The sequence below is a fragment of the Eptesicus fuscus genome, chromosome 12 (genome assembly GCF_027574615.1).
Source record: "Eptesicus fuscus isolate TK198812 chromosome 12, DD_ASM_mEF_20220401, whole genome shotgun sequence".
Lineage (NCBI taxonomy): Eukaryota > Metazoa > Chordata > Mammalia > Chiroptera > Vespertilionidae > Eptesicus > Eptesicus fuscus.
Window position 1 is genome coordinate 54,812,405 of NC_072484.1, and position 25,011 is coordinate 54,837,415.

A 25,011-nucleotide genomic window follows, 5' to 3' on the forward strand; every position below is an offset into this window, starting at 1 on the left:
TATGATAACTATAATTATTAGAAGATAAAGCATTATGTTAGTCAGCTTCTTGAATTCTTGTGCTGTATCTTACAAACCCATGACCATATTTTGTTACAAGATTCGGCCCTGGGGAACTGAGAACATGGCCATGTATCGGCGGAGACTCACCGTGCTGTCCAGCTGTATCCAGTGAACCTCATTGCTGGAGCTGATTCGTGACTGTTGGGTCTGTAGAGTGTATGGGAAGGAGCTAACCTGGAGCACCAAGAGGTTAAAAGCTTCTAGAACTTCTCTGCAATTAATGACTCTATCAGCCAGTCCATGGCTAGGTTCACCATGTGACAAAGAACCCGAAATGACACTGTAAAGATATTGAAAGTCATATTAAAACATCCTAATCAGACTGATTAGATGCAGAAGCTGACATCAAAATGGAGGTAACTTTTTAGCTCCTTTTTCCTCTTCTTTTTAATTGGGAGCAGGAGTAGAAGCAACAAACAATTGATTTGGAAGAGTAAAAAGTGTACTCTTTCTTACCCCTTTCACAAAGGTTTCAGGGATTTTTTTTCCCTTTTCCAGTTTGCTCCTGGTCTATATACCTCAATGTGTAAACTCAGTTATCCAAGCCAAGGATATCTAAATCTACAGTGGAGATGGATCACTTTAGTTTGAAAGCTCACCTGAATGAGGAAGCTTCTCCCATCAAAACATGATGCTTATCACTGTCCAATGGTCTGTATTCCCTAGAGCGGCCTCAAAGCTGCAGGGGTCCCCAGGGTGTTAATACCACTCTTCTTCTTCCCTCGGAGTTGCTAGACCAGCGATTTTCAACCAGTGTGCCACGAGAATTTTTAAAACATGCAATACCTGACTATTTAGTCAGGGGCACTGACTTCTTTTCCTTTAGATTGTCAAGTAAAAAAATGACAACAGCCTATACAACAATAGTCCTTCAGTGTGAATGAATCAAAATTATACCTATTCTTTTTGTCAGATCAGCAAAAAAATATTTTTGGGGTGCTGCAGAGTTTTAGTAATTAGTTTATATATGCCATGAGATGAAAAAGGTTGAAAATTGGTTTGCTGGACTGTAGGGAGGGCTCCTCTTACCCCTCTGCCCCATGTTCAGCATTTTCGTATCTCTGAATCATTTTCAGTTGTGTACAATTTGGATTACCAGGTTGCCCTGGAAATACTAGGGAATTAAATACAGAGACCCAATAATTCTCAGAACTATTACCCCAGTTTCAAAGACTAGGTATATAAATAAGGTCAGCGAGCTATTTCTGCTTATAGAACACTAGAGGTAACTAAATAGGATGTGGGCAAAATTCCTTTCCTTTTTCCTTCCTTCTTCATTCCCTCCCTCCTGTGCGCTCTCCCTTCCACCTCTCTCTCTCTCTCTCTTTCTCTCTCTCTCTCCTCTAGAACTAATAAGATATACAAGATTACTTATACCTACATATGGCTCTAAATTTTATGTTGTGGAGTGCCAAATACATTCTGGCTTCTGAAAAAGCACTTTTGCAATTCTGGCATTTTTAGCACAGACCAAAACACTTCCAGATTCTTAATCTCATTGTGTCCTGAAGAACAGAAAATCTATAAACATTTAATGATAATTAGTGCTTGAGGACTATCTAACCCCTTTAAATTATTTGCCTTATTAATCCATAGGAGCAAAGATACCCTGTACCAGATCATTACTGAAAGTTGGCCCCACCTTTTACTGTCACATTTACTGTTCTTTCATTAATAAGCCCACCAAGAGAGAGGATATTTTCTTATTTAAACTGGTAAATTGTGAAAGGTCTCAGATCTGCTCTCAGATCATTAAAGTGGCATCTCTACTGCTGCTAATGGTAAGAGGAAGGAGAGAAAAGCAAAGAAAAAGTGAAACAGGAGAGGAAGGAACAGAAGAGAAGGCAGAAAGAAAACAGGAAAGAACCGGGAGGAGGAATGGTGGTGAGAAGGAAAGCACAGGGCCCTTCTGGGAGCTCATTAACCTCAACCTCCTCGTTGTCACGTTTTCTCTGAAGCAGCCAAGTTCCACAATGCTCTTAAGATGGTATTTTTAATAGGAATTTGTAAATCCGCCCATAGTATATTTAAAATAAAGTGGTAAGAAAAGTTGAAAGAGCAAGGAAAGGGTAGGAATAAGCTGTACATAAGAAGATGCCTAATACTAGGGTCCCTGGGTTTTCAAATCATCACCTTTTAAATAACTTATTACATAACTACCGCTGCTGTAGAAGGAATATTGCATTTGCTCACTCTGAAGCAATCACCTCGTTAGTTCCACATGGCAGTTGTCATGAACTAGCACAAACAGTGTGTACGGGTTCTGTCTCACTCTTCTCATGAAAACTTCAAACTTGGCTTGAATCTCATTGTCTAGACGAACAACATACTTCTCTGCTCTCTGATAAGCCGTCCCATTTTCCTCCAGACCCAAGTCTACAAGGACACCTGCCAAGAAGAAAAGAGTTATATATAAATGAGATAAACTTAAGTTCAGTGTCAACTTATATACTGGGTACTAACCACACAGAGAGGTTTGCAGAGCAGATATTTTTTCTTTTTTTCATAGTCCCCACCACAATTTTGAGATGGAAATATCAGATTTTCTTTTCTTGAGAATACCCCACCCCAACTCGCACTCCTCCCACAAATGGCAGCAGCAAACGATCTGATACATTAAGTAGAAGCAGTTCAATGTAGGAGCCCCCAGTCTAATTAAATTCTATTTAAATATGAGGTGCTGCTGCTAACAGCTACTACAGGTCACTCAAAAAAGTGACACTTTGGGCTGCAGTTCACGGCCAAATTAATATAATAAGTCTTCCTTTTCCAAATTTAGCAATAAAACATACGTAAGAAGAAAAAAAAAAGAAAATAACATGTGAGGTCTAAAGATACCACAAGTAGATTATGAGTTTTTAATTTAGTATTTTACTCATTTTTATACAGTGACATTCTGCACAGTATCTAGAGTATAGGAATCCCACAATAAATGCTAAATTATGTACCAAATTAATAAAATGAACTAAATTACCCACTATTAATATATTCTCAAAATGTTAGAAATTATGAAACTTCGGTACTGTATCACTATTTCTGCCTATAATAAAATTACTTCTACATGTAAACATCTAAAATAGTTTTAGGCACATGAAATTGTTCTTGGTATAATTAATTAAAACACCAAATCCTCCTTTAAAATGAAGAGACAAAGTGGTAACTATATGAGAAGGATGTGTTAACTAATCTTAGTGTGATAAATATATATAAAAAATGTATCAAATCATCACAATGTACACCTTAAACTTACATAATATTATTTGCCAATTATAGCTCAATAAAGCTAGGGGAAAATACAAACCAAATAAGGGCGCACAACCCTCCACCCCCCAGACCCTTAGCTGCATGGAGGGCGAGTGAAGCCCTCTGAGATGAGAGCCTGGTGACTCAAGCCCATGGCCCTACAAGCAGGAGAAGGAATCAGAAGGTTGATTTGGGGTTAGATATGCCACATTTGGGGGTTAGATGTGGTCCTTGAGGACCAGCCCTCATTTCAGGGGCTGAAGGATATCTATTTAGAATCTAGTATCAGTCACACCTACTAGCCTCAACTGTGTGGAAAAAATTAAGAATATAATTTAAAAAAATAAAACAAAGAGACCTGAATTAATTGTTGACTTAACTTTATTTAGCTGGCTTTTCTTTTACTATAAAACCAGCTTAATTAACAGCCATGTGCAATTAACATCAAGATGCTATAATACAAATAGTTCTAACTGGTATTTTTTAGAAAGGACAAATGCTTTACCACATGAAAAGGTGAACAGAAGGTATAAGAAAAGGTGAACAGAAGGTAATTTTGCTTTCAAACATTATTCATTAGAAGAAAGAAAAGGTGAACAGAAGGTAATTTTGCTTTCAAACATTATTCATTAGAAGATTTTCCTCAGGGATTGTTTTCAGTTTCCACCCAAGTGTAGTCAAATGTATTTCCAAAAGCAATCGAACATTTGATTTTGCAGGCATTCTGATTTTTTTTTTAAAAGTGGATTGCTTTTAAAACTTATCTAGCATTCAATAGTGACTTATTGAGCATCTACTCTGTATCAGGTATTGTGCTAGGCCTAGGAATACAGCGGACAGCAGGTCAAAGACCTTAATCTAATGAAGCTTATGATGGAGAAAATGGATAATTCTGACAGGTGTGAAGTAGTATCTCATTGTGATTTTGATTTTCATTTCTCCCATTGGCTAATAATGCTGAGCATCTTTTCATGTGTTTATTGGCCATCTGTATGTCTTTTTTGGATAAATAACTATTCAGATTCTTTACCCATTATCTTCATTAGGCTGTATGTCTTTTTATTATTGAATTATAATGGGACTTTAGATATTGTACATATAAGTCCCTTATCAGAGATATGATTCAGAAATAATTTCTCCCATTTTGTATATTCTCTTTTCACTTTCTCGATAGTATCCTTTCAAATATTTTTAATTTTGATGGTGTCCAGTTTTTTATTGTTTGTGCTTTGGAGTTATATATAAGAAACCATTACTTAATCTAAAGTCACAAAGATTTATACCAAATTTTCTTCTAAGAATTTTATGGTTTTAGCTCTTACATTAGGTCTTTGATCTATTTTTAGTTACTTTTTGTTTGTGAGGTATGGAGTCAACTTAATTCCTTTGCATGTGGATATCCAGTTGTCCCAGCACTATTTTTTGAAAAGATTATTCTTTCCTAATTGAATGGTCTTGGCACCAGGGTTGAAATTCAGTTGATCATAAATAGGAGGGTTTATTTCTGGACTTTCTCAGTTTTATCCCATTGACCTATATGTCTGTTCTTATGCTGGTACCACACTACTGTGATTGCCATACATTTTTATTAAGTTTTGAAATGGGGAAATGAAAGTCTTACAACTTTGCTCTTCTTTTTCAATACTGTTTTGGGTATCCTGGGTCCCATCAATTTCCATATGAATTTTAGGACCAGCTTGTCAATATCTGCAAAGTAGCCAGTTGGGCTTTTGATAGAAAATGCATAGAATATATAGACCAATTTGGGGACCAGTGCTATCATAAAATATTAATTAGTCTTCCAATTCATGAACATAGGATATCTTTCCATTTATTTAGATCTTCTTTAGTTTTTTTCAACAATGTTTTCTGGTTTTCGAAGTGTAGTTAACACGTCTTTTGTCAAATATATCCTTAAGTATTTTATTCTTGTTCATGCTATTATAAATGGAAATGGTTTCTTAATTACATTTTTTGTATCTCTTGTATCATTTTTGTGACTTTTCTGTAGATCTAAAATAAAACATTTTAAAAGAAGCATGACCATATCAAATATTTGCAACTAAAACACATACATTGCTGACGGAAGTGTTACTATAACCACCTTAGAAAAAAAAAATTTACAATTATTTAGTGAAGTTGAAAATGTACATAATCTCTGCTCCAACAATCCTACTTCCAGAGACACTCTTGTATATGTGTACTAGCACTGGTTGAAATAGGGAAAAACCATAAACAACCCAAATGTCCATCAGTAGTATCTAATATCAATATAATATTCTCTAATACACAGTTCATGTTTGAATTTGACTAATTGTCCCACAGTTGTGTGTTTTTATTTATTTATTTTTTTAGGTCTAGGATCTAATCAATAATTAAGCACTGCACTTGGTTATCATGTTTCTTTCCTTTTTTTTTTTTTTTAATTTTCTTTACTTGTGGACATTGTAGCTTCAAGCTACCGGGACACAGGCCCCACCAACACCCTTCATCTTCTCCTCGGCTCTTCTGCTGAAGACCTTGGCCTTCACAATGACAGGCTGCTCTGGGAGCCTTCCCTTCCCCAGAACGCTGCAGTAGCCGATCGCACCACTTCAGGGACAGGAGCAGCACCAGTCTTGCTCGTGGCAGCATTTCCCCGTGTCTGCTCCCTGACCAGGGTCCACCGTTTATCAGCTGGGCAGAAGCTCTGGTTCCTCTTTAAGTGGTGATGCCTCACACCAACTTTCCCAAAGTCACCTGGGTGGTATTTGTCGAAGCTGATCCTGTGATGATGCAAGCCACCAGGATGACCTTGGCCCCCCGGGTGCTTCCTGTGCTTGCTGATGGGGCCGTAGCCGTGGCTCACGTGGCCCCTGCTCTCGTGCCCTGAAGTTTTCAGGTCTTCCTCAGCCAGGATGGCGTGTCGGTGGCCGAGATGCAAGAGCGGTTGTCATGTTTCTTTATTCTCCATGATTAAAACAGAAAAATTTTTTTTTCTCTTTTTGGTTTTTCATTGATAGTTTTAAAAAATGCAGGCTGTTTTGTAGAATGCTATAGAATCTGAATTTTTCTGGGGGTGTCCTTGTGATTAGACCGAGGTTAAACATTTTTGGCAATTATACCTCATAAATGACATTGTGTACTTCCTGTTGCTCATAATGTCAACCTGACCCATAACTGGAGATGGCAAAGTCTGATTATCAGTTATAGTAGTGTCTACTGCCAGATCTCTCCGCTGTAAAGATACCGTTTCCTTTTTGTAACTTTTAATATGTGGATGATACTTTAAAACTGTGTGTGAATATTTGTTCCAAAATGACTTTTTCCCCAATGGTTTAGTATCCATTATAATACTTGTCAGAATCAATAATTACATTGGTATTGCAAAATAGGAATTCTCTAATTCTATCATTTTCCTACACTTATTAGATAGTACTATTTTGTAAAGAAAGGCTTGCTCTTCCACCCCTCACCTCTCCGGCCACTTTTATTACTATGGACTCATGGTTAAAAATATCCAATAGATTACAACCTATTGTCATCATTCCTTTTGATGTTCAAAATTATCAAATTTGGCCAGTAAAATCCCCTTCAAGCAGGCTGTTATGTCCTTTAGAAATGTCCCTATCAATCGTGGAGTACTTCCTCGATTTTTGAAACAAAATATTCCAGACTGTTCCCATCTCAGAGCTAGGACAGTTGGGAATGGTATTTATAAGCCAAGACCTAGATGTTAAATGTTAACACTGATACTGAGATGTCACTGCTTTTAAGACCTTTCTGTGGACAGAGCTAGGAAACATTTACTTTTTTTCAAGTTATGAGTTCATACTTATATCTCCAATATAAATCTAAAAGGACTATTCCTTACTCTTTCCCATTCCATATTTGAGGCTCCCTTTTTTCATGTGAAAACCCTGGTGTTTAATGTTTAACAAGATTAAAGTATTTATGCATTTTCTATATCCTATGAAATACACAAATAGTTTTTAAATTATTAATACCACTCCCAACAACATAATGATTAAAATTCAATATTTATTTGCAATTCTCTTTGCCCTTAAGATATATCACATTGAGATTGTACAATAAGAAAACTGTGTTAAAAAAAACCTTGAATTAATTCTTTTTGGTGTGTGGTTATAAATTTAATATGCAGTTAGGTTCATTTATTTCTGTTTGCATTGAATATTAAGTTTTTCTCTATCATTTTAATGAAATATTTTTGAATATGTAACTCATTTATAAAGATCAAAAGTCAAACTATATGCAAAGTTATACTCATCTATCCCTAACTCTTCCACCCCACATAGATAAACTTTTTCATTAGTTTCTGGTTTAGTCTTTATGTTTTGTTTTGTTTTTCAAAATAGGCACAGAGGTGTGGAATCTGAAAATGGTCATAAATGCTGAGAGAAAAGTCTTAGCTGAGAAAGGTCACTTTCTGTCTTCTTGATAATGTGTTTATCAGGATTCTATAGGATTAAATAAAAGTTTAGATTCTAATAAATTATGAGCAAATCTGTCACATTTTTACAACTCAATAAAAACTGGAGATCAACAGTTTCCACCTGGTAGCACCAACAGATACTAAATCTTACTTTTGACATGAATGGAAACTTAGAAGGGAACAGTACTCTTCTTTTATGACATTTTGCAACTCACTGAGTTTTAGAGCCCACAGCGGTTGGGGATCACTGTGTTCCCTGAAGGTGATTAATTTGTACCGGTGGAGCTGACATAAGGTGGTGCCCCAGTCATGGGCATCTTCCACAGAAACAACCAACTCGAAAGGTCCCTGAAGAGAAACTTCCTTGGACAGCCAAGGACTCCAAGCAGCTTGAGTATAGCCACTTGTGCCCCTTTTTCTTTACTGAGGGCTACAGAAGCCAGATGGACTTCAGGAACACGTGAGCCCTAGCCCTTTGTGGGATTAGAGAAAAACAACATCATGTCCTCTGAGGCCCTTCCTCTCAAAACTTGAAAAGAGGAAAAGCAAGGTTTCAACCATCTAGGGGCCTTGAAGGGAATGAAAACAAGAACACACACACACCAAGTCCACAATACCTTGTGAGTACCAGTATCAAAGGCCTTTTCATAAAGGTCAAAAGTCCGAATGAGTGGCCAGAACCCATCACTAGAAGGAGCTAAGGGTCTCAGAGAAATCCAAAATGTTCAGGAGTCATTAAAGGTGATCCAGTACTCACCTCAATGCTTCATGACCCTGCCTATTTATTTGGAGAGAACAATGTATCCTAACTTGTACATTCCTATCCCTTGACATTTTTTTAATAAAGAATTTTATTTCTAATTTTAATTTCTTGTTTTTCTCATCAAGAAGATATCCTAAAGAAAAGTAAATCTGCTCTCAGTTTTAGCTGTTCGTCTTCTCTGTGGATTGAATTAATTTCTCCAAAGGTATGGTATGCAAAAATATTCTAATGTTTAAAAGGATATCAAAATCAAGAAAATAGTAAATTTTAGAGCATGCTAACTTTTTAAGTATTGTGATAACAATGGCTATTCCTTCACCTTGGCAGTCTCTCTTTAGAGCAAATAAATAACCTGGAAATTGAAACAGCTGGTTAAAATTCCTGCTAATCACTTTTTGTGCCCATTGCATTGGCGGTCCCTTTGTCTTCTGGTGGCTCAGCTGGCTCCCTCTGTCTTTCCAGTGGGGGAGGGTTCTTAGTCTGGGTTTGCTGAGACCTGTCTGTGGGTGTGTACCTGTGCTGTTTGTTTGGGTCAAGGAGGGAAGCAGCTAGACCTGCACAGAACGGCATTCTGAACACGCAGATACCACGTCAGAAGCCTGTGTGACTGGCAGATACACTGATACATACATATCTAAGGTGGGCAAAGTAGATTTCTAGAACATGGTTTAGACTTAATTTGTTTCTGCCAGAGGACTACCAAATCTCAAATAGTACTTCTATGTTTTCCTTTTAAAACAGATTTTAAATTAAATTAAATTCAACAAAATGTTATATAAAATTTAGTTCAATAAATATTAAGTGTCTGCTGTGTCATAAACAAGACAGAGATGTTTCCTGAGTCCTTTACTTCCTAGTTAAAGAGAAATAGTATCTTAGAAGCTGAAGATACTGCAGGGAAGGAGTGGAGGTCACCTGTACTGTCAAGAGTTGAGAAAAGGCCCGGCCAGTGTGGCTTAGTGGCTGAGCGTAGACCTATGAACCAGGAGGTCATGGTTCGATTCCTGGTCAGGACACATGCCCAGGTTGTGGGCTCGATCCCCAGTGGGGAGCGTGCAAGAGGCAGCCAATCAATGATTCTCCTTCATCATTGATGTTTCTCTCTCTCTCTTCCTCTCTGAAATCAATAAAAAAAATATATTTTTAAAAAGGAGTCCAGAAAAGGATGAAAAGGTCATTGGTAACGTTGGTGAAAGTCCTATATGGGTAGCCCATTTCTAGGGTGTTGAGGAGCGACTGGGAGGTGAGGAAATGGAAATAACTAACAACAGGCAACTCAATAAGGTTGGCAGTTAACTAGGGAAGGATGAGCTGGAGAGTTAGGTAGGATTAACAGAGGCTTGTTTTGTCTTCCAGAGAGTGAGGCAGGTTTAAATGGATGGAATGAGCCCCAGGGGAGAAAGAAGTTGAAGGTGGTAATGAGACAAGAAATAATACAAGGTGGGAGAATTAGGCTGAAATAGAGGAAGGCGGCTCTTTCGCTGATCAAGATGGAAGGGGCAAAGATGGATGTATATACAGTTATCTGAAGTTTTCTTCTATTGGGGGTGGGGGAGGAGAGAAGTTGGTGGCTTGATCATTTGCTAAGAGAGAAAGTTTAAGTTGGAAGTTTGAGTGACAGAGTCTGCAATAGCCACTGTGGAAAATGGGAGAGAGCGCCAACCAAAGAACCAAAAGAGAATTTATGATGGCATTAATCGGAAAGCTTGATTCCCCCCCCCCCCCGCCCCCGACGGTGTTTGTAGAAAAGGAGTCTGTGGTCTTACATTAGGGATATTAGAATTAAGGATTCCAGGACCCAGCAGGGTTTGGATGTGACTAGAGAGCAGGTAACTGAGGAGGAGTGCAGGTAAAGGTGTTTGAGGATGAGGAATGTACGGTACTGAGACTAGGATATTGACTAGTTGTCCACCTGGATAGAAAGTACCTCCGGATCTTGGGAAGACTTGAGAGGAAAAGCATGTTGGGTGTTTTGTAGAGTGGTTGGGGGTAGCTAAAGAGCAGAATCCGATTCTGGTTGTGGGGAGAAGCAAAGTTCAAGGTAGGAAAGAAGAAGGGAAAGAGAGAATGAAGGGCACCAATACAGAAATGAGAGCGGAGAAAGCATCCAAGATAAATTTTGTCATCTTGAAATATTTTGCCTGGAGTTGACCATGAATATTACAGCATTTACACGGTTTCTTAGCAAAATATAGGATATAGGATATAAACTCTTTTTTCCAATTGAGAAGTTAAAAAACACATAGGAGGATAACCTGCAGAGCTCATTTAACCTTGCATTTTGTCTATACTCAACAAAAGCAAAATAAATCTATTATCTAAACTAAAAAAAAAAGAAAAAAAAAAAAGAAAAAGAAATACCTCCGAATGGAGGCAGGTTGGGAGGCAGAGAAGACTGTGAGCCAGGTGCCATCTTTTCTATACATCTGGCATGGAAACTGACTTTAAGAATGCTAACTTTAGGTACCTGTTCAATAATATTTGTACAAAGGAATCTCTGGTGTTTCCTGATTCCACTTCAGGACAGAGTGATTTCTTAGTACTTCCTCCCTCCCTCCCGCCTCTGTCCCTGCCCAGTAAATACTGCCTTTCTTTTGCTTAAACTTTAGGTGACTGATAAGAAGGTATAAGGTCAATGAGACCAGGAAAATATACTTTAGACTGTGAAAATGCCTTCATCTATCTTTTCATTTCCCTTTCTAACCTCCACTACCACCTTGAAACTTCCCGACATCCATTTGGATAGAATAATGTATCTACCTATCAGCAGGTCAAAATGTCTCTCTGGTTCTGTTATAGTCAGGCATGTGTTGAGGTGTCACATTGGCATCCTTCCCCTGAACTGATAAAGCTTCCGTGACTGCATACTACCCGCGACTCCCATTCATTCGCTGGGGCTCCCACCTACACCATTTTAAAAGCAGGATGGAGGCAAGTGTGAACAGTCACAAAGACTCCCTGTTTTCATCCCACCCACCTTGAATGGAAAGTGCCTTGCATTTTTAATGCATGGATACCTAATTTATAGAACCCAGGGTTCTCCTGAATTGGAAGAATTATGTCACAACATCAAATTTTTAAAAATGAAACTGCTACTTCTGCACTGATCACTCCAGTCCATTTTGGGCAAACTTACAAATGTTTAACACATTTCATTTCTTTCTTAATTCCTTAAATTCTTTCCATAACATTTTCTTTTCCTCCCTGCCTCCCTTCCTGACTTAGAATGTAGCTGAGGTATCAAGTGCTTTGCCTTAGTGCTGGGTCTGCAGCCACGTGATGGTTTCTATTTTCACCTTTTTCTTTCAGCCACACAAGGGCTGCCAAGGACGTGGCCTTTCTGCGTGCCCTGGCTGCCTCTCCCTGCCTTGTGCTTTTCCTGGCAGGCCGGCTGCTGAAGTGCTTCCTTTAGGGAGAGGCAAGTGGAACCAGAGAGCGGGGCACTTGAACACTGTTTCTCCCCCCGCCTGTCCCTCCTCTTCCTCACTCTCGCCTCCATTCAAACATTAGTTGAGCACTTACTGCCGCCAGGCCCCAAAGAGGTACCACATTAGACACCACCCTCCGTGAACTTAGGCAACTGAAGCTCTCCTTGAGTCACATGGCAAAACCTGAGGAAACTGAGTCAGGTGATTTCTTGAGAATCCTTTCTACTTTTGTATCTGTGATTTTTTTTTAAAATATATTTTATTGATTTTTCACAGAGAGGAAGGGAGAGGGATAGAGAGCCAGAAACATCGATGAGAGAGAAACATCGACCAGCTGCCTCCTGCACATCCCCAACCAGGAGATGTGCCCGCAACCAATGTACATGCCCTTGACCGGAATCGAACCTGGGACCTTCCAGTCCGCAGACCAATGCTCTATCCACTGAGCCAAACGGGTTTGGGCAATATCTGTGATTTTTTAAAGAGTTGTTTTAGTGAGTAATCTCTTGCTAACCATTTACTCTGCTCTAGATAATTTCTCTTTACATCTTAACATCCTTATGGTCCTTCCTGTTCCTCTTATCAACTGTTGTGTATTCCAAGAATATGAAGGTATTAAAATATCAAAGCAAGTACATTTTGGTGTGTTATATATGATATGGACTATTATACATTCATCAAGAATGATACTTACAGCCCGGCCAATGTGGCATCGACCTATGAACCAGGAGGTCACAGTTCAAATACCGGTCAGGGCACATGCCCGGGTTGTGGGCTCAATCCTCAGTGTGAGGCATGTAGGAGGCAGCCGATCAATGACTCTCTCTCATTATTGATGTTTCTATCTTTCTCTTTCTCTCCCTTACTCTCTGAAATCAATAAAAATATATTTTTAAAAAAGAATGATGCTTACAAAAGCTTTTAATGACATGGGAAGACGTGTGTACTATAATGTCGGGTAAAAAAACAGACACAGGCAGAGAAGAAAGCCTGGAATACCAGCGGCTGAGTCATTTGTGAACGCCTACATTTTAACAAGTGGTTATTCTTGAAAGGTGGGGTTATAAACGTGTGAATGTTCCTACTTGCTTTTATTTTTCAAAATAAAGAATACTATAACTACTATGTTTCTCTATAATAAAAATGAATGCAGTTATTTAAAAACATATAGAAGTGATTGTTTTGGCAGCAAAAATTTCAGTATGTATGCTAACGTCAAACTTGAATACTTTTAAAAGTATGTTTTGCCTTGAATTTTTCAAATCTGTGCATACCATTGATTTTTCTGAATTCCAAGCTTAGGTAACTAGTCAAATTCCGGTGCCTTTCTGAGAAAGAATAATCCTAAAATACTCACTTTAGAAAAATCTGAAGGCATTGAAAAGGGAAAAGGAAGGACCTATATAATTTCTTCATCTGTCAAAACTGCACAGTTTTATTTAGAGTCTTGCATTTATCAAGAGAGGTGAAAGCACAGGTCATCAAGAGGTCATTTCAGGAAAAGGCTCACAGAGAGCACAACTGCTGACCAGGGATGAGCTCACCACTTGAAACAGGTGCGATGAGTTTGCTCAAGCACGATTTGGGATATCAGATCACAGACTCAGGACGGCCACAGATGCCAATTGGTACAAGTAAAATACCTACAAGAGAAGGCACTCCCTCCATGATATGGAAGTGGAAAATCCATAAGAAGTAAAGCATCTGGTCAATGCTTACGTAGTGGGACTGAAGTCCATGCATTTCCCTCAATGGAGGGGGGCAGAAAGAAAATGCAGTAATAGCCAGTAGCTGAGGGAGCCTAGAACTCGCTCTGGTTTCTGGGAGAGCTATAAGAGAAGGTGTTTGATCTTCTCTGGCTAATCACCTATAAGTCAATCCAACAGGTTTTGTAACAGGGCAACAGGTCATTTTGTAACTTGACATTCAGAATTTTAGAGGCACAGTTAGGCCTCCAGAAGGCATGGACTTTACATGTGGCAGTTATAAAGGGAAAAACCTACTGTCAGCTCATTTGGCCCATGGAACTAACAAATGATTTCCTACAAAGCTGTGCTACTCAAAGTGTGGTCCTCAGTCCAGCAGCACTGGCATTTCCTGGGAGCTTGTTAAAAAGCAGAATCTACAGTCCACCCAGACCCACTGAGGGGGAATCTGCATTTTAACAAGATGCCCAGGTGATCTGTAGCTACACTAATATCTAAGGAGCAACTGTGTGATAGGCACAAAACATAAAACCTACACTTTAAGCTCCTCTAAATTCCTCTGCCTCTTACCATTTTCAATATATTGAAAAAATATATATTTTTACTGTGGCAAAGATGTATCCTCCAGCTAAAATAGTGTGTGTGTGTTGCCCTCAGCTAAGGTACTCAGAATCAACTTGACATTAATAATTTCCTTTTCAAACTGAGTTTACAAAGTCAAGAATTTTCTAAATTCTTTACTGCTTCTTATCATTCTAAGCAAATTTTATGGTTAAAAGGGCTATTACCACATATTTCTAGATTTTTGTTCTCTACCTTTTCATATTAACTGGGAAAATAATTTTCTTCTATACTTATTCTCTTAAAGTCATTAGGAGAAATTTCAACTATGTTTTGCATTGAGGCGTCTCATTATTGACATGGGGGATGGTGTTTTGCTCTCTGGGTTGAAAATGTACTGGTAGTGTGCTAAATTGGTAAGAATCCACTGAGGGGTATGTGACCTATCCAAGCCATAGAAGGAGTTCAGGAGGCATAGACCCCATCATCCCATGCAAGGCTATCCTCAAATGAGTGACCAGTATCTTGTCCATTGATGCCACTAGGGACTTCACAGTATCAGGCAAACATGTACTTCAATTTACCCTTGACCAAGGAGGGAAAAGGCCAGACTACTTTGAGGGAAAACTTACAGATAAATTTGAATAACATTTACTGTAAAAAAGGATGGAATTGTCCTATAAACATTTGGATTAAGTAAAGAGGTAGAGGAAATGTAAGGCTGAATCTAGGTAGGGTCCTCTTTGAAAGTTCAGTCTTACCTGATTGTCGAATCCGTTGAAGAGTTTGCTGCACCAGAACCTCTGATCTCGGGACAATGATGATGAAGTCCACTTTGCTGAAGTGGCCAAGGTCCAGGCTCTGGCTGCCGCTGTCTGCTATAGCACACACCTGGGATAAGAGTTTTCTGGCAACTGTAAGCTGTGGTTGATAAATTTGGAAGGTTTCATTATCTATATCTAAAATAAAAAAAAGTTATAGGAAAGAAGATTAATTCACTTCTGTAATGGCCACTGTGAGTCAATGGGGACATATAACACACACACACACACACACACACACGCACACACACACACGCACACGCACACGCACACACACACACACACAGTAAAGTAATGCTCTATCACCAAGCGCTCTCGCTTTCTACTTTTACTCTCTATTGCATTTAATAGATTTGTCTATTTTCCCTGAAAACTTGGTTGAAAGGATGCGTTCAAGAGTGGATGTGGTAATTTTACAAATGTAATATTTTAAAATCAACTGTGAATAAATTGTCTCATAAATCACTAACTCAACACTCTTCCCCCACCCTGGGGAGGAAGAGGGGTACAGACCACACTCTCTCAGCTGGAGCCGGGACTTATCTCTGGAAAGGGGAGGAAAGAGTTTCCAGTTTTCTTTAGGAATATCAGCTCAGGTCAGGTGCCCTCGTTCAGGGAAGGAGGCAATGTCCTAACCACAAGAATGCTGAGTTCCTCTGAGCTTTTCTGGGTGGCACCGCAGTGAACATTTCCTCTCCAGCAAGCCCACTGCAACATGATTTAAAATACTCCTCCCAGTGACCGCCTAACATAGGTCACGAAGACACTACCTTCACCCTTTTCACACTTGACTTTGCCAGTGCTTGTGACCTGGCCGATCTAGGCGACTGTGGTCAACTCCAGTGCTGACACTTGTACTATCTGAAGAGACTCCTGATACAGCCAGCTGGACACTCAATAGGTGACACATTAGAAAAACATGGCCCAGATACTCTAAGTATGACAGTCGCTTTTTATTACAACTTACCACCAAGCAATCCATCTCTCTTATACGTGCATGCATGCACGGACGCAATGAGACAGGCTTAGTCAGCTAAATGCCTGAGCGGGCAACATCCAATATTTCTTGAAAAGGCTGCTTTTTATCAGAAACACATGTGGAAGTCTCACTGGCACACACAAGGGCCCAATTAACCGGTGCTAACCAATACTCTCTAAAATCAAACTGCAACACCGCCAACACAAAGATGGTAGTCCTTCCTGGTGCCTCAGCCACTACAGAATCCTGACAGTGAGTGGAGGTTTATACAGGTGGGCGGGTCTCCTACTGGCTGAGAGGACCCACTAGAAAAGCCCATAGCTGCCACTTTTAATAGTAGCCCCGAAAGTTTCTGACCCACAAAGATTACCAATCAAAATAAGTCTGTCTTCTGATCCCTAGGTCATTTCCCCCGCTTCATTTCACAGATTAAATGGGTGGGGACTTCCCTAGGTAATGAGATAACTTTGTAGAATTTAACTTAGCAACTTTTGAAGTTTGAAGAAACCTACCAATATCTTTAAGCAATGTTTCTTAAACAGGGAATCAAGGATATGTATGTGGGAATTTGTAAGTCCTCTGAGAATTTATAAATTCTAACTGTTAGTAATTCAAAACAGTATAAATACATTTTAGATCATCTCAATGATCACTTGATTATCAAATAATGCCCAGAAGTTGAAGTTAAAAAAAATTGTATTGCCTGTATTGCATTGTTTTTATGGTCAAACTGATGCTAAGCCATGCTACTTTCATTGCTGCGGCGATCCTAATATCTGCACGATGCATTCCTATCAAGTGGAGGCCAAAAGGCTGTCAGCAGCAGCTTATATGGATCTGTTTTATGTCTATGTTTTCTCCCGTTCTTCCCCCCCCCCATCCTTTCCTATGATGTCCCTACCACACGGGGAATTGGGGGAAAGAATCTGACTGAAAGGAATCCAATCTAATGACTGAACTCCTCACCCCTGGTCCCACCATTCCCCTTTGCGTCCAGGGAGCTTGTGATAAGGCAGATGATGTTTTGCTATTGCTGCTGCGTCTGTCGGGAAGGCCTCGTGATCCCTGATTATGTGTCTTACATGTCAGAGAGTAAATGAAGCTGATGGAGAGCCAGCCCTGCACAGACTGTGGTCCAGACTCTTTCAAGCAGTTCTTTGAAGGCCTCTGCACACCGACAGCTCTCTGGGCACAGCTGGTGGAGCTAAGGAAAGTACACCAAGGACCCAGGCATCTTTCCAGGAAAAAGGAGATAATGCTTAAAATAAAGTGTTTGACTTTGATTTAAATTCTAGGACATATTTACTAAGAACAAGGTGTTTGATCCAGACCACTCGGAAAGGCATTTTTAACCCGAGCCAGATGTACCATGTAGTGAATGATGAAAAACCTGTTACAGTCTGTGATTTGAAGACAAGACCTCAAAACCCTCCAGAAGGACTTAGTCTCTATCATGTCTGGCCTGAGGGCTGATTCCTGCTTTTGGTCTGAGGTGACATTACCCAGGTTTTGTGTGGGAATCATAGCAGCAGCCTCCTGAGGTGACACATATTCATGAAGGTCACCATTGAAAGGGGTAACAACACTGTCTCCTCTTCTTTGTTGCATTTTTTCTAGCAGCTTGTCCAGGTCATCGCCTATTACAAAATAAAGCGGAGGTAAGAAGATTACAAGGAATGATGGGTTTTCACCAGGCTCCAAGTAGGGCAGTTAAGCTGGGTTCTCATCGAGGTTGTCAGCCAGCCAGCTTTTCACGTCTGAGGTTACACTTGGCCATCCCTGCAGCAGGGTCTCCGTAGCCAGAGCCACCCTCCTTTATATCATGCTTATAGTGTATACGCTTTCACAGGCTCTCTCTCTCTGGACCTCCATAACACGAAAAGCAGGCAGGATGGGATCATGGTATCTTCACTTGACATTAAAAACCCGAGATCTCTTGCCGAAACCGGTTTGGCTCAGTGGATAGAGCGTCGGCCTGCAGACTTAAGGGTCCCGGGTTCGATTCCGGTCAAGGGCATGTACCTTGTTTGCGGGCACATCCCCAGTAGGGGGTGTGCAAGAGGCAGCTGATCAATGTTTCTCTCTCATCGATGTTTCTAACTCTCTATCCCTCTCTCTTCCTCTCTGTAAAAAATCAATAAAATATATTTTTTAAAAAAGCACACAAAAACACACACACACACAAAAAACCCCCCGAGATCTGGAGAGAGAAACTGTCGCTCAGGGTCAGACAGCAAAGTGGTGGCTGAGCTGAGGCCTCCCATTCTGGTGCCCCCGAGCTCCCCTCAGGCACAGGATACTGAGGAAAAACCATTCCACATGAAGGGAGGATGAAGGGAGCTCAGCCGGCAAGCTGAAGCCCCACACTTATCTCCTCGACAGGCTAAGATTTAAATTCAGAAAATCACACAGCCAGGGTGCGTGATGTTGCTGAATCCTACGACCACTCACCTAATGATGTGGTTTTGAAATGCGATGCCAGGAAACTGACCTTTCCTGTGATGAGCTCATAACTTATTTCTTTTAGAAACTCACTTGTGGTGAGCATGCTCTCTGCCAGAGCTCTGGACTGATGCTGACCTGCAGAACACAGAGAGAGAAGATGACGTGCCCTTGAACAAATGTTCCCTGGGACATGATTTATAATAGCGGAAACTGGCAACAGCTAAAGCATATAATGATAGGGACCTGGTTAAAGACATTTCGGCACATCAAACGATGGAAAATTACACAGCATTTGAAATGACAATTCTAAACATGTTTATAATATGATGTTAGGTGGGAAAAGGGGAAAAAATGACATATCTTATGTTTCTAACTGTGAAAACATACCAGACCTGTGTTTAAAGGCTAGGGAGGAAAAACCTTTAAAAATTGTGTTTACATGGTTATGATGAACATCTGTCTTAAAATATAAACTTATGCCCTAACTGGTTTGGCTCAGTGGATAGAGCGTCAGCCTACGGACTGAAGGGTCCCGGGTTCGATTCTGGTCAGGGGCATGTATCTTGGTTGTGGGCACATCCCCGGTAGGGGGTGTGCAGGAGGCGGCTGATCGATGTTTCTCTCTCATCGATGTTTCTAACTCTCTATCCCTCTCCCTTCCTCTCTGTAAAAAATCAATAAAATATATATATTTTAAAAATATAAACTTATGTTGTTAAGTTGATTTTATAAATAAAAACAAAAAGTCCTAATGTATTACACTTTCTGAAAGAGACATATATCATGGAGAGATGGGAAGGCAGGTTTTGTCAAAGTGAGGGGGCTTGGTCTCTTTGGTAGGAAGAGCTGAGAGCCACTCACTAGAGAAGAAAAGCAAAGTTAGTCCAAATGGCCACTCAGGATGGTACCTGATAGAAAAGCAGCATAAGAAACAAAAATACATTTTGTAATGTACCAACTTTCTGAACCATTTACCGAGAGTCAACATTACAATATTAAATATCCTCTTCAGTGAGGAGGTGATTACATGAGCTAAGTTCCTGGCAAATCTGATTCACTGGCTTAGCCACCTGTGGCATGGCATTATCACATGCTAGAGTGATAACATTTCCAAAACTTTTTAAGAAGAGAAGTTACATGAGACAAGGGTATCTGTTACGAGGGTATGCTTTGAAATAATGCTCCCACAACCAGCTGACAGAGACACCAGCCAAACTGAGGCCTACAAAAATCTGATCTGAGGAGTAAAGGAGAAGTTAAAATTAGGAGGAAGAACCCCAGTGGGAGCACTTAATCAGAGATTAATTGCATGAATACCTGAAACACCCAATAGCTATTTTTCAAATAATTAGATGATTGAATTAGTGGGTTAAAAAAACAATAACACAACAAGAAACATTACTCACCTAATACTACCACACAAAATTCATTTCCTCTGATTTTCGATGCACAAATTGCCACCACGTAATCTGGTAGCCTTTGATAGTGTCTCATTTCACTGAGAGTCCTCAATGTCTCTGAAATGCCCTCCGCCAAAGAGTTCTGGGTCACAATCACATGAACCAAGTCTTGAGATACGCTGGCAATTAACCTAGCCAGCCAGGGGAGTTGGCCTGGCGACACAGGTGTACACTGAGCACCCATCTGCAGGGCTCTCTCTCTCAGAGTAAATTCCTGCATAGCTTTCAGCATAATTTGCTCAAATTCTTCCCTGAGAGGGATCTGATCAGGACCTAAATTGAAGAGAATTAGAATTTTTTTTAAAAAAATCACAACTAGAAAAGAAAGACAGGCATGAATGTGCAATCCTTTTAAGCCCACCATACATACTCCAACTGTCAAATAAGCTTTTTCCTGTAGTGGCCACAAGTATAGAGCCCCTGCAAACCATTTTCCATTGTGAAATTACCATCTCTCTTCTCTGCCTGCCTCAATATTTTTTATATGTTTTATTGATTTCAGAGAGAGGAAGGGTGAGGGAGAGAGAGACAGAAACATCAATGATGAGAAAGAATCATCGACAGGCTGCCTCTTGCATGCTCCCTACTGGGGATCGAGCCCTCAACCCAGGCAGGTGCCCTGACAAGGAATCGACCCATGACTTCCTGGTTCATGGATGGATGCTCAACCACACTGGATTGCCACCTCAATATATTTTTTTAAATGCAGGGTTTTGTTCTCTTTTATTCTAATCTTGATATCTTTAAAAGAGGTTGTACTCAGACAGTATTAATTCTATTGTACGCTTTTGGAGATGGTCACTGAAAGTGGCATATTGCCTAACCTATGAAAGTTGGCATTATGTAAATGGTTAATGAATAATGAAGTAAGAAGCTAACCTATTGATATACTATAATCAACCTTAGGTTTCACTCTTTTATCATTGTATTCATAGGTATTATGTAAAAACACTTTCATGTATTGCCTCTTACCTAATTTTGAGGATCCTGTCCACAGGAAAATGAAGTTTAATTCTTTTCACTCCCAATTTACATTTAGGCAGCCTCACACTTTCCTCAGATAGAGAATGCTCTCATCATCTAGTTATTCCCCAGGATTCTGGGTTGCTAACTATGGCATGCAGCCTTTCCCACCACCGTGGTTGTGGCTAAGCTTCTACGGGTGACCTGTGGCCTCTGGAATTAGGAGGATTCTGTTTCTCTTATTCTCTTTAGAAACTCAACCAGACTTCAGGACAAAATAAACAAGTCAATGTTTGGCATCCAAATGACACAAATGAATTTCTACATTTAGTTTAAATTAAAAACAATGAGACTATGTTCACTTCTGCTAGTCAGTCTTTTTTGTTGTTGTTGTTATTTTCTGTGCAGAGGTTTGAAACTCAGGCTCTAGTAAACAGATACAGATGCTTCAGAATCTGTGAGATCAGACAATGGTTTCAGAACTCAGGGCTAATAGTCCTTGTGAAAAAATACAGGGACAAGGGACTAGATTTTTGTAGGGGAAGGAGGCATCGTGAGTGAGTCAAGGGTTGAAGTGACCTACCTGTACCTTTCCATCTTCTCTGGGAAAGTAAGGAAATGAAGGTTTAGTAATACTTTTAGGATAGAAAAATTAAATAAAATATTACACATTTTAAAAATAAACAATTTTAATCGGAGAAAACAGTTTTTCCAGGATTGGCTGGAGGCCAGAGAAAGGTAGGGGGGTGAAATCCTAACAGACGGATTTTTCTCTTCTATACATGGAAAGAGGGCCAGAAAATTGCACTGCTGACATTGTATTTATGTTTCCTTTGTCCTCCCCAATCAGTTTCTAGGGGGACATGGATGCCTTCTTGTCACCTGATCTTTATTTACTTTATCAAATTAGCATCATGGTTAGTGGTCACTAGGTACACACTTGGTAGTGAGCTCAAAGGGAAGAGGTTTGCATTGAATGTGAAAGGAGTGAAATCCTGGGGAATAACTAGATGATGAGAGCATACTCTAGCTGGGGAAAGTCAGAGTCTGTCTAAATATAAATTGGGAGTGAAAAGAATGAAACTTCATTTTCCTGTGGACAGTATCCTCAAAATTAGGTATAGAGGCAATACATGAAAGTGTTTTTACATAATACCTATGAATATAATGAAAAAAGAGTGAAACATAAAGTTGATTATAGTATACTAGAGAAATGACGGCTTAAACTGTCTCCAATTTCCCTCCTGCCTCTCATAGACACCCTGAAGGCTCAGAGGCCTGGTTAATAGGTGTGCCCATAAGACTCACTGCAAACTGTGATTAACATGTTCAATTAGGCAGCAAAATTAAATCCAAATATTAAGGCATTCTGGGAAAATAAAATCACTGAACATGTCCATAGCATTCTCCATGGCCTTAAAACTCACTTTTATAGAGTTTTGACTGAATTACTATTAGGAATTGAGAAATGGAAAAATGTATCCAAGTTTCAATGAGGTAAGAGACTTCTTAAAGTAAAATGCCTTGCTTCCAGTCACCTCCCATTATTTCATCCTCAGCCTTTATAGCTAAATTGCAGGAGCCTTTCCTCTACTTTTCACAAATTTGATAATAGAATTTGTTCCTTCAAGTGCTGATCTTCAGTAGCTCAGCTTAGCTCAGGCGTCAATTCTGATGGCTTTTCAGATAGAACTACTTTAATAGGAAAAGACAAGGTTCCAACAGACTCAGCCATCCCAGAATCTCTGGATTTGCTGATTTCACTATCTACTTCAAACGACTTTCAGATTGTGAAATAACAGAGATTTTTTTAAAAAGTGACTGTAGCGGAAAGGCCTGCTCCTTCTGAAGAATCTTGCTTTTCTTCCTGTTACCTCCAAGTAACTGAACCATCAAATCTTTAGATTTGCTTTTAGAAATTTGGATTTACTTTTCAAAATGTCTATCTATAATCTACAGCATATGTGAAAATATTATTGCTCCCTTTTTCAAAACTTCGGAAGGCAAAAATATTTTTCAGTGACTCCAGAAGAGTTAGTTGTTGAGAAGAAGCAATGTCCCAACGTACACAATTTAGATTAAAAAAAAAAAAAAGGAATTGCTATTCATCTTGCACATTAAAAGACATAGTTAATTGGCTATAAGTAACTGATCCTGCAGGGTGAAGAAAAGTTTTATCTAATTGAATGAAAATTTTCCTATTTTTTTAAGATAAGAGCTTTTATTTATTTAAGGGAAGACATTTTTGTTTTGACCATTTAGTTCATTTGCTTAACTTCGATTTTTAAACTATTATTAAGACTGAAAAAAATGCTATCCTGATTGCCTTGGTTTGTTAAACTAGCATTACTCTATTTGTCCTTGTTTTACTGATTCTGGATATATCTAAAGCTCATTTTAATCTTGGAATACAGTCAAAAGTCTGTACATACAAATTAAAATTATGACATCAAATGGGCTGCAGACATAGGTGGCTTTTATAATTTTATTACCCACTAATAAGCACGATTTACAAGTCCTAGGTTTATCATGAAAGTGGCTCAGAGATATCTGAAGCCTCGCAAGTTTCAAAAGCCCATGTCAAAGCAGTTCCCAGGTCAAAGCAGGCCTTTGAGCACCAAGAGTGGCAGTCAGGAATGCTAGCTGATACCCCAAAGACCAAATCTGGCCTGCTGAAGCTTTCTTTTGCTTTTAACACCGTTGAGCCCAGTGTGTATTATTCAACACAAAAATATTTTTAAATATGAAAAAAAATTCACAAAAGTGCAGATAAAAAATTTTAGGTGTAATTTTACACCTTGAACATCTTCGTAAGTAAATCAGTGGCTTGAAGTCCTAGTGTGAGTATATAATCAGGCTGCATGTTAGATGGCCCACTGCAGTTTGCAAAATAAAGGACATTGCAATGTAAATGATGCTGAATCACTACAGTATTGTCAAAGCACCTGCATACACCCACTGTGGGGCTCAGAGGAATTATCAAATAGAGGAAGTGAAGGGTTCATGACCTATGTGTCCCCCTTACCCTAAAGCCTAGAGAGCCTTCTAAGGAGGTCTAGTTACTACCTCAAAGAAGGAAAAAAGCACTATGGGACTACATCAAAGAGGTATAGCTGGAGAAGAAAAAAAATGGGTGTAGCGATAGTGGATAAACAAGATAAAAAGACTAAATGGAAAACTGAAAAATAATTTTCAATGGCTACATTTGCATTCCAGATGGTAGCTGCCCTTTCAGAAAGGTCATTTGGCCAAGGAGGGGTGCTCACGCCTCAGCCCTTTGAGGTTCTGTCATTAAATACTTTGGAGACTTCAGATCCATCATGAGACTGGACACTAGGTGGAGCAATTTACCTCTCCTAGGACTCGAGCAAAGCGAAGAACAGGGGATGCTACATCTGAGAGAAAATGGGGAAGAAAGAAAAAGGAAATAGGCAAGTGGTGGAAAAGGGGGTAAAATGAATAGAAAAGAAATGGAGGAGAGGAAAGGGAAAGTCACAGAGAACTGAAGGAAAAGATTGTCAGAAGTGAAAGAGGGAAAGTAAGAGGCAGGCAGAATGGGAGAAAGTGGAGAATAAAAGGGAAAAAGTATGCCACAAAAAAGAATAAAAATTGTCGACATCAAGTGATTCTTGAAAATAACTTACCCAGCCGCACAAGATACTGTATTGTCAGAAGAATCATGTTTTCCACACTCAGCAGCTGGCTGCCAGTCAACCCTAGTTGTTCCATATCTTTGTTTTCCAACTGTGGAATCTTGTAGCAATTCACCAGCAGAGGACTCACAACAATGTCACCAACATTTCCATAGAAATAGGGTAAAGTGCCATAGCCTGCCCCAACAGAAGCAGGATAATAAAGCTCAATCATTCTGAGATTCAACCAGATACACTTGCTCAACTAGGATAAAAAAAAATGCTTAAAAAAGTCCTCTACTCTCTGAAATGGCTACCATACAAATCACTCAAGTATACCAATCCTAGGGAATTCACTCAGATGTTCCTAATTCTACCCTTATGTTAAACCAGATGAATAGGAAGCAAAATACTAAAAAATTATACTATCCCTGTTTCCCACAGAAAGGAGATGTTAATATTATATCTCTGCCATAAAGGATTGATGAGAATTTACAAAATATCTCTGTATCTTT

The 25,011-nt window shown here is 39.4% G+C and overlaps 1 protein-coding gene and 1 pseudogene across 1 annotated transcript in view; both read right to left on the reverse strand.

Moving 5' to 3' along the window:
- The window catches only part of GREB1L (GREB1 like retinoic acid receptor coactivator), a 114,466-nt gene that overhangs the window by 36,019 nt on the left and 53,436 nt on the right, over positions 1–25,011 (reverse strand). The window contains exons 11-17 of the mRNA XM_008160201.3: positions 24,509–24,694; positions 19,848–20,174; positions 18,448–18,576; positions 17,499–17,633; positions 14,958–15,155; positions 2,271–2,451; positions 151–343 (exon numbers count right to left, since the gene is read on the reverse strand). Coding sequence (XP_008158423.2) covers positions 151–343; positions 2,271–2,451; positions 14,958–15,155; positions 17,499–17,633; positions 18,448–18,576; positions 19,848–20,174; positions 24,509–24,694 — 1,349 coding nt within the window. The remainder of the gene's footprint in view (positions 1–150; positions 344–2,270; positions 2,452–14,957; positions 15,156–17,498; positions 17,634–18,447; positions 18,577–19,847; positions 20,175–24,508; positions 24,695–25,011) is intronic.
- LOC103303798 (60S ribosomal protein L27a-like) lies at positions 5,760–9,071 on the reverse strand (annotated as a pseudogene).